The 7,288-nt window shown below is 46.5% G+C and overlaps 1 protein-coding gene across 1 annotated transcript in view; it reads right to left on the bottom strand.

The window, feature by feature from the left end:
• Positions 1-6,859, bottom strand: part of gareml (GRB2 associated, regulator of MAPK1-like) — an 11,191-nt gene extending 4,332 nt beyond the window's left edge. Inside the window, exons 1-3 of the mRNA XM_035618020.2 lie at positions 6,509-6,859; positions 2,856-2,996; positions 1-53 (exon numbers count right to left, since the gene is read on the bottom strand). The exon at positions 1-53 is cut by the window's left edge and continues 78 nt beyond it. Of these exons, the coding sequence (XP_035473913.2) occupies positions 1-53; positions 2,856-2,996; positions 6,509-6,620 (306 nt within the window). The 5' untranslated portion in view covers positions 6,621-6,859. The remainder of the gene's footprint in view (positions 54-2,855; positions 2,997-6,508) is intronic.
• Positions 6,860-7,288: the final 429 nt, after the last annotated feature.

The following is a 7,288-nucleotide window of genomic DNA, read 5'->3' as shown; positions in this document are numbered from 1 at the left end:
ATACTGGATCGGATCCCTGACGTCCCGGTCCTCATCCAACAACTTGAACTTGCCTACGGAGACGGTGGATAAGGAGAGGGGATTGTTAAAGGGTGAAGGGAAGGAGACGAGGTGGTGAAGGAGGATGAGGGGAAGGACGGGAGAAGGATGGAGTTGAGGGAGGGTGATGAAGAAAAAGGGGGGGGGGGGGGGGTTAGGGAAGGATGGAGGACAAGAAAAGCGATGGGATGAGATGAGGGAAAGGAGGGAGAGAAGGGAGGAAGGTGGTGCAGGGAAGAAGAGGAGGAAACGAGGGAAAGGGAAGGAAGAGTCAAGGTAAAAAACTTTTGGTTCTCTTTCTTTTCTCCTTTTGACTTCCTGCTGTCTTACTTCAAACACACGCACACACACACACACGCACACGCGCACACACACACGCGCGCACACACACGCGCAGCAGACACTGCTCGGACAACGAGAAGAATACAAAGACACCTCCGCGACCTGTGACCTGGCACCGGCTCCCGGCCAATCAACAGCCAACCGGGTCGGCATGGCAACCCATAAAGGACCCCCATTCTCACGCAGAGCAGACACACATCACCATGGCGACACACACACACCAAACACTCACACAACTCTCTCTCTCTCTTTCACCCCTTCTTTCTCTCCCCCTCCCTCCGTCTGTAAATCTCTCACTCTTTAATTCACTCCGGTGCCGCAGCGCAGCGACGGCGTTTGTGTTCATTAAACTGTAAATTTGGGGTTTGTGAAGAACCGCTCAACGGTCTCCAGGACAGCTGTATCAAAAGAACGCGTTCATTTGGCTCTCGCGCTGAACTGCGATGACCCTCGAAGGATCCTCGAAGTGCTTTTGTGCGCGACGGAAAGAGACATGAGAAAGTTGTTTGGTTTTTTTTTGGGGGGGGGGGGGGTTTGTCTGGGAGGCAGAGCGGAATACCAAACCCCACGGTTCCTCCTTCGCCAGCGCCACCACCCTCCTGCTCTCTCGCTCTCTGCCTCTTCCTCCTCCTCCTCCTCCTCCTCCACCCCCTGCCTTCCAATTCAAACAGAGCCCCCGGCATAAGGAGGCTTCCACCGACCAAACAATGGCAGCAAGTGCTGCGTTCCAACACAGCCCAAAAAAGGTGACAGTGCTGAGGAGGGGGGTGGAAATGAAAAACGGGGTTCACGGCGACACCGCACGAAAAACCACAGCTCCGCCATTGGAAAACTCCTATTTGGGTGAGACTGCAAATACTACTGACGTGTCACCACAATAAAAATAAAAAGCTTTAATTACTCTGTGAGAAAATGTTCTGGGCTTTTCAGTGGCTGCTCGTTTGGGGGGTTGGCCCGCTACTTCCGCACCACGAGAGCGCAGGCCGCGGCGCCACTTGCTCCCCTGGAACCGCTTCGTGACAAGGGATCATTCAGCTTGTCCGTCCTCCAACACTTCAGCCGTCCTCGCCGCCTCTCTCTCTCTCTCTGACGGAAGGAGGAGGAGGAGGGGGGGCGGGGGCGGGGGGGGGGGCATCCTGTTGTCCACCTATATTGCTCTCCTCCTAAGCTTATTTAGACTTCCTGTGTGAGGTCATCGCACAGACATTAGCTCATCACTGGATTCAACAACGACTCACGTGTTCGTGGTTGGAGGAGACGTGAAGAAGATGAGTCGGGAAAGTGTGCGAACATTTAAATTGGCTGCCGAAATGCATTGTTAAAAGGTTGCATCACTGATAAAGTACATCGGTTTGATGTAATGCTACAGGGTCCAGCAACAGCAATGCCCTTTGCACTCTTATTCTTCTATTACATGCCATGTCCCTGCCTTATGCAACAACTGGAAAACGGGTGATTGAAATAAAACCGGACGCAAAAGACAGGAAATAAAGAAAGCCCAAATCCAAACGGATCGCAGAGTTTTGTATCCAGTTTCTCTGTTTTGTATCTGGAGTCTGTGACGGCAAAACGAATCGAAGGCCATTTGGTAGATATGCGAGAATGAACTCCATCCAAGACTAGCTTCAAAAAATATGGTTTATTATGATGATGGATTCAAATCAAATGTCCCATGGCACAGTCCTTCTAGCACTTCAGGAAACCGCCTGGATACGAATCACTATCCCAGGACCTTCACATGTCTGCGTTATTTATTAGATTAGTTTACTTTCCTTTGCTAATACTGGCGGTCACATGCTTCCGGCGCTAAAACGTCAATGATCTCAGCACACCTCCCCCCCTCCCCCCTCCCACCCAAATGTTCATTCACTCTTCCGAAAAAAGGAGCCTGAGAGGCGGAGGCGGCCGTGTGAGGTAACATCAGTGCCCCATCAGCCGGAGGAAGCGATGGAGAGGAGGCATTAAGATCCAGTTACACGACTGGATGGAGAGAGTCTGCACAGTGGGATTGTGGGGATGAGCTCCGGTGAGGTCATACTGACGAGACTCATTCAGCAGGATGTGAATGGACAGGGGAGCCGGGGAAGGTCACTGTTACAGTACACCAGCTGGTGTGTGTGTGTGTGTGTGTGTGTGTGTGTGTGTATACGTGTGTAAAGGTATGTTTATATATATTAATACAGTGCTATACTGTGTCTATTGTATGTGTTTGTTTGCCAAACCCTCAAAAACAAGAATTAGCCCACAGATATAGAAGTAGAAGTAGAAAATATTGACCTTGTGAGAAAATTGTGAATTTATTCATTCTCAGCCCCAGAGGAAAGAGACAATTTAGGGATCAGCATTTTTGGTATGTTTTAGGGTGAAGAGGATTAAGGAATGCTTGTCCGTGTTGGTGTGGAAAAGCAGCACGCATGTGTGTGTGTGTGTGTGTGTGTGTGTGTGTGTGTGTGTGTGTGTGTTTGCGCGCTCACCCTGGTATTGCAGCGGGATGTCTATCTTGGGTCCAATGACGTAGTGTCCCTCCTCCAAGCTGTGGGCCGTCACCGTGGTCCACTGACGACAGGAGTGTAGCAGCACCACATCCTCCTCCGACAGGCCCTCCACACATTCACCTGGAACACACACGCACACACGCACACACACCCACACACACACACACGCACGCACACACACCCACACAGAGGCACACACAAATCAACTGACAGAAAGGGATTAGGCATAAACAAACAGTCTACTGGCCCCAGGTTTTAATTTCTAAGGTCACAGTTAGTGGCTCAGCTCATGGAAAACACTAAAACACCTCCACACACGCGCGCGCACACACACACACACACACGCATTCAGGATTCAGTGTCGTTAATTACCACCATCAGTGACGGTTCATCACCCCTAACCTACTCATCAGGACCCCGCCATGCAACTGACAGCCTACTATTACACAGCCCCCATAGACATAGACACACACACACACACACACACACACACACACCTCGCCAGCTTTCACTAGAGCCATCATGTAGCACAACAGCATTGATTTGTGCTGATAGCACAGTGGCACAATTCAATCACACAAACTCTCTCTCTCACACAAAAACACAGACACACACACTCTCTCTCACACACACACACACACACACACACACACATACACACACACACACACACACACACACAGACACACACACACACACACACACACACACACACACACACACACACACACACACACACACACACACACACACACACTCACATTGACTACTGAGGGACAAACAGCTGTTACTCCGAAATCGTGTGGTCTAACATGTAGAGGGACTGTAAGTAGAAATACAAGAGATTATTAATCTTGCTCTGGCTGGTAGATTAAACTTTTTGCCGTATATTAAAGGTTCAGTTCACCCAAATCCCGATCACACATTCCCTATTATCCCGTAGTGGTGTCACGCTATCGAGCAAATGTCATTTTCCACAAAAAACCCCACAAAACTATCGTCTAAGCTCTGATAAAGATCCTTCACAACATCGAGAAATGTGAAGGTTTGAATGGAAAGAGTAAAGTATTGGATGTTGAGGGAAGATGGATGAATGTTGAGGGAAGGGGTCGAGTGTTGCGTGATTCCACCCGAGCGGATTACGCGCCTCCACGGCCAGAACCAAAAGTTAGACACGCGGGTGGTACGCACCAAACTGAATAAAAAGGGATGAGGGAATGCAGGAAGGGATGAGGGGAGGAGGTAAGAGAGGATGAGGGGATATCTGCAGAGGGAGGGATGAGGTAGAAGGGTGAATAGATGAAGGGGAAGGGAAAGGCCAGGTCAGACAGAGCGTGATGGGTTCATGAGCCCAGGGATGTGTGGGAGATTAAAGGTGTGGTTGAAAAGTTAACTTAGTCTTAGATGATGATAAGGACGGAGCCTTAGCAATTGACACACGTTTGTACATGTTGGTTTAGTTTCCTTGGAACTAGATTTGATAAATTTTTTCATTACTAATCAAATAGTAAATTGACCGTAAATGAATCAGCAACCATAGTGATAATCAATAAATCCTTTTGAGTCATTTTCAATGGGAAAAAAAAAAAATCCGGTTTCAGGTTCTCCAGCTTTTGTTGTCTCTGTTTGATTTCATTGCGCACATGGACGTCTGAAGGGTTGGGACAAAACAAGGCCTTTGAAGAAGACGACTTGGACGTTCAGATTAATCGATACTGAAAACGATCAGTAGCTGCGGCTCCTAACTGGAGCTAGTTGGTACTAAGAGTAAGAAATATATCGTAAGCGTCCCCAGCGAGGTGCAGCATTGGATTATCTAATTCATTTAGATATAGGAACAAAACACACACACACACACACACTGAAACACTGTAGCACTGTAGCACTGGCTTTTGTTGTTTGTCAATATGGTGACATTAAGGGGAAAAAAAGTTTGCAGAAGATGCTGACATCACTTTTGTAAATAACTAACCACCGTGTGTGTTGGCTGACTGTGTGGTAACTATTACTACAGTGCAGTTAATAAACACCTTCGGCTGGTCTCTCTCTCCACATCCAATGCACTCTGCACGCGCGTAATGCTGTGCGTAATTTTCGGGCGCGCGCCTCTGCATGTCCACCGGGTAAAGTTGGTAAAGGTTCCCCCCCCCCTGCTCGTTAGTATTCACCACGTCCACCGACAGATTACACATTTACATATGAAAAGAATTGAGCAGCACTTCAGCAGCACAACAGACACTTTGTGGCTTTCCGGGCCTCGCTGGACTGGAACAACTTTGGCCGTGACATGCACCCGTCGCCCGTTCCCAAAGTAGAGACATCATCAAGTCTGGTGCAGGGGAGGATCGCGTTGGCATGGAAACGTAACACAAATGAATAAAATAGAAAAACTGAACGCAAACATGAATTCATGATATAGTGTGGGTTAGTGTGTGAACGACGCAAGTATGTGTCCGAGAAGAAATCCTGCAGCTGAATCAAGGCGGCAGGATTTACACCAAATAATAACGGAAATAAGGACAAGTTGGTTTCAAAATAAGAGCATCACACTTGCCAGGGAGTTGGGACAGTCAGAAAAAATGGATCTTGTTCCAAAAAGCAGAACAGTGCTTATTGGTTACTCCATAACAATGGAGTTGTAATTTATTAGTCTTTAACACGTGATGCTGTTTCCTATCCTGTACGAGTTGGCAACTTTGAACAGAGAAAGTTAAGTAACAATTAATTGCTGAGCATTCGGTTTTAAACCTTACAACCTTTAATATACAAATTAAAAATTAATCTAAAAATTCCTCCATTAAAACTATCTGAGTATCTCACTACAGCAGCAACCACACTCGCTGCACTTCACATAATCCATCAGTGTGCAGATTACCTATACAGTATAATAATATATTCATTCTTTTGTCTATGAAAGGTAAAGAAAGTTATTGGAGATGCCTGTTACAGTTTCCAAAAAACTCAAAAGTAACGTCTTTAAATGTCTTGTTTCCCAATCAACAGAAACTATATAGATTGCATTCATAAGGAACAGAAAATAAATTTAAACTAGGAAATATTAGTCATTTTTGCTCTGCCTATATTGTTTTTTCATAGATTAAGCAAGGCCACCTCTATTGATCCATTACATTTGTTTGTTTATTTCATTATTTACATTTCTAATTTATATATATATATATATATATCGTTATTTAAAAATACATATATATTTATATTATATATATATATATATATTTGAATTTTAATCGTTATATTTTAATTTTAATCGTTATTTTAAAAAAATCTGACGGGTAAGATTTATTTTGAAACTTTTGACCGGAAGCGGAAATTTTTCTCGTCGATCTTGACACTTTAAAAAACGCAATTTCTTCTCGTACATTTCTCCACTTGTTCTCACATTCCAGCGACAAAAACAAAACACGTGTCAACACACTGTACTCGATAAAAGCTCAAGTCCGTCACGTCCCCCACCTGCCAGAAAACGTTTATTAACCTTTCGGGGTTTTTTGAATCCTTCTTCATCACCGTTAAAGTCCTGGTTATCTCACCTCCGCGAGGCGACAGTTGTCAAAGGAACCAACGACCGTTGAGCGGAAAGTTTCCCACCGGTCGCGCCGGAGCTCGTCTCTTACCGTGGGCCAGGCGCACCAGCGTGGGCAGGCGGAATTTGCTGACCACCGCGTCCAACGGCAGCGCCAACGGGCTCCAGGTGATCTCCGACAGGCTCGCCGACAACTTCTCCATCCTCCCGGGTCATCACGGTGCCGGGGATGATGGCGGTGGTGAGGAAGAGGATGATGATGGTGATGAGGAGGAGGATGGTGGAGGTGATGTTGTTGTTGGTGATGATGATGATGATGGAGAGGAGTGTGATGGGGGTCTACTGGCAAAGAGTTTCGCCATGTTTGAATGCAGGAGAGAGGGAGCGCGAGCGCAGGCACAGTCCGTGCGCACGAGCGCTGCGACCGTGGGAGGGACGCGAGCCCCCCCCCCCCTCTACTTCCTCTGTGCACGTGAACGAAACAGCTAAAGTTAGATTTTGTCGTTTTTTTCCCATTACAATGTCGTTTAAAAAGATAGAAAGAGTTAATGTCATACACTAGTGAAAAAAGTGAACAAATTATAAAAGTTAGTACATGAAAGATGTCAATTTTTCCAACCTTATAGTTCAATAACTTTCCGTGTGTTCTTTTTCCCCATTAATTATTACACCACTCTCTCCAAACAAGTTCAAACTGAGCAGGTGCGTAGGTGGGAAACCTTTTTTTCCTGTCTTGCAGTGACTGTGGGCTCGCTTTGTAGGTCAAGATGCAGACGTTTCCACGAGGCCGTGCAATAACAGAGGTGGTATGTATCAGTACGCGTGCGTGAATCCCGTCTGTTCGATGAGTTCAAAACGTAAACCCAAAATT

This window comes from Scophthalmus maximus, chromosome 18 (assembly GCF_022379125.1).
Source record: "Scophthalmus maximus strain ysfricsl-2021 chromosome 18, ASM2237912v1, whole genome shotgun sequence".
Taxonomy (NCBI): Eukaryota; Metazoa; Chordata; class Actinopteri; order Pleuronectiformes; family Scophthalmidae; genus Scophthalmus; species Scophthalmus maximus.
The sequence above is the reverse complement of the archived record's forward strand: the minus strand, read 5'-3'. Positions and strand labels throughout refer to the sequence as shown.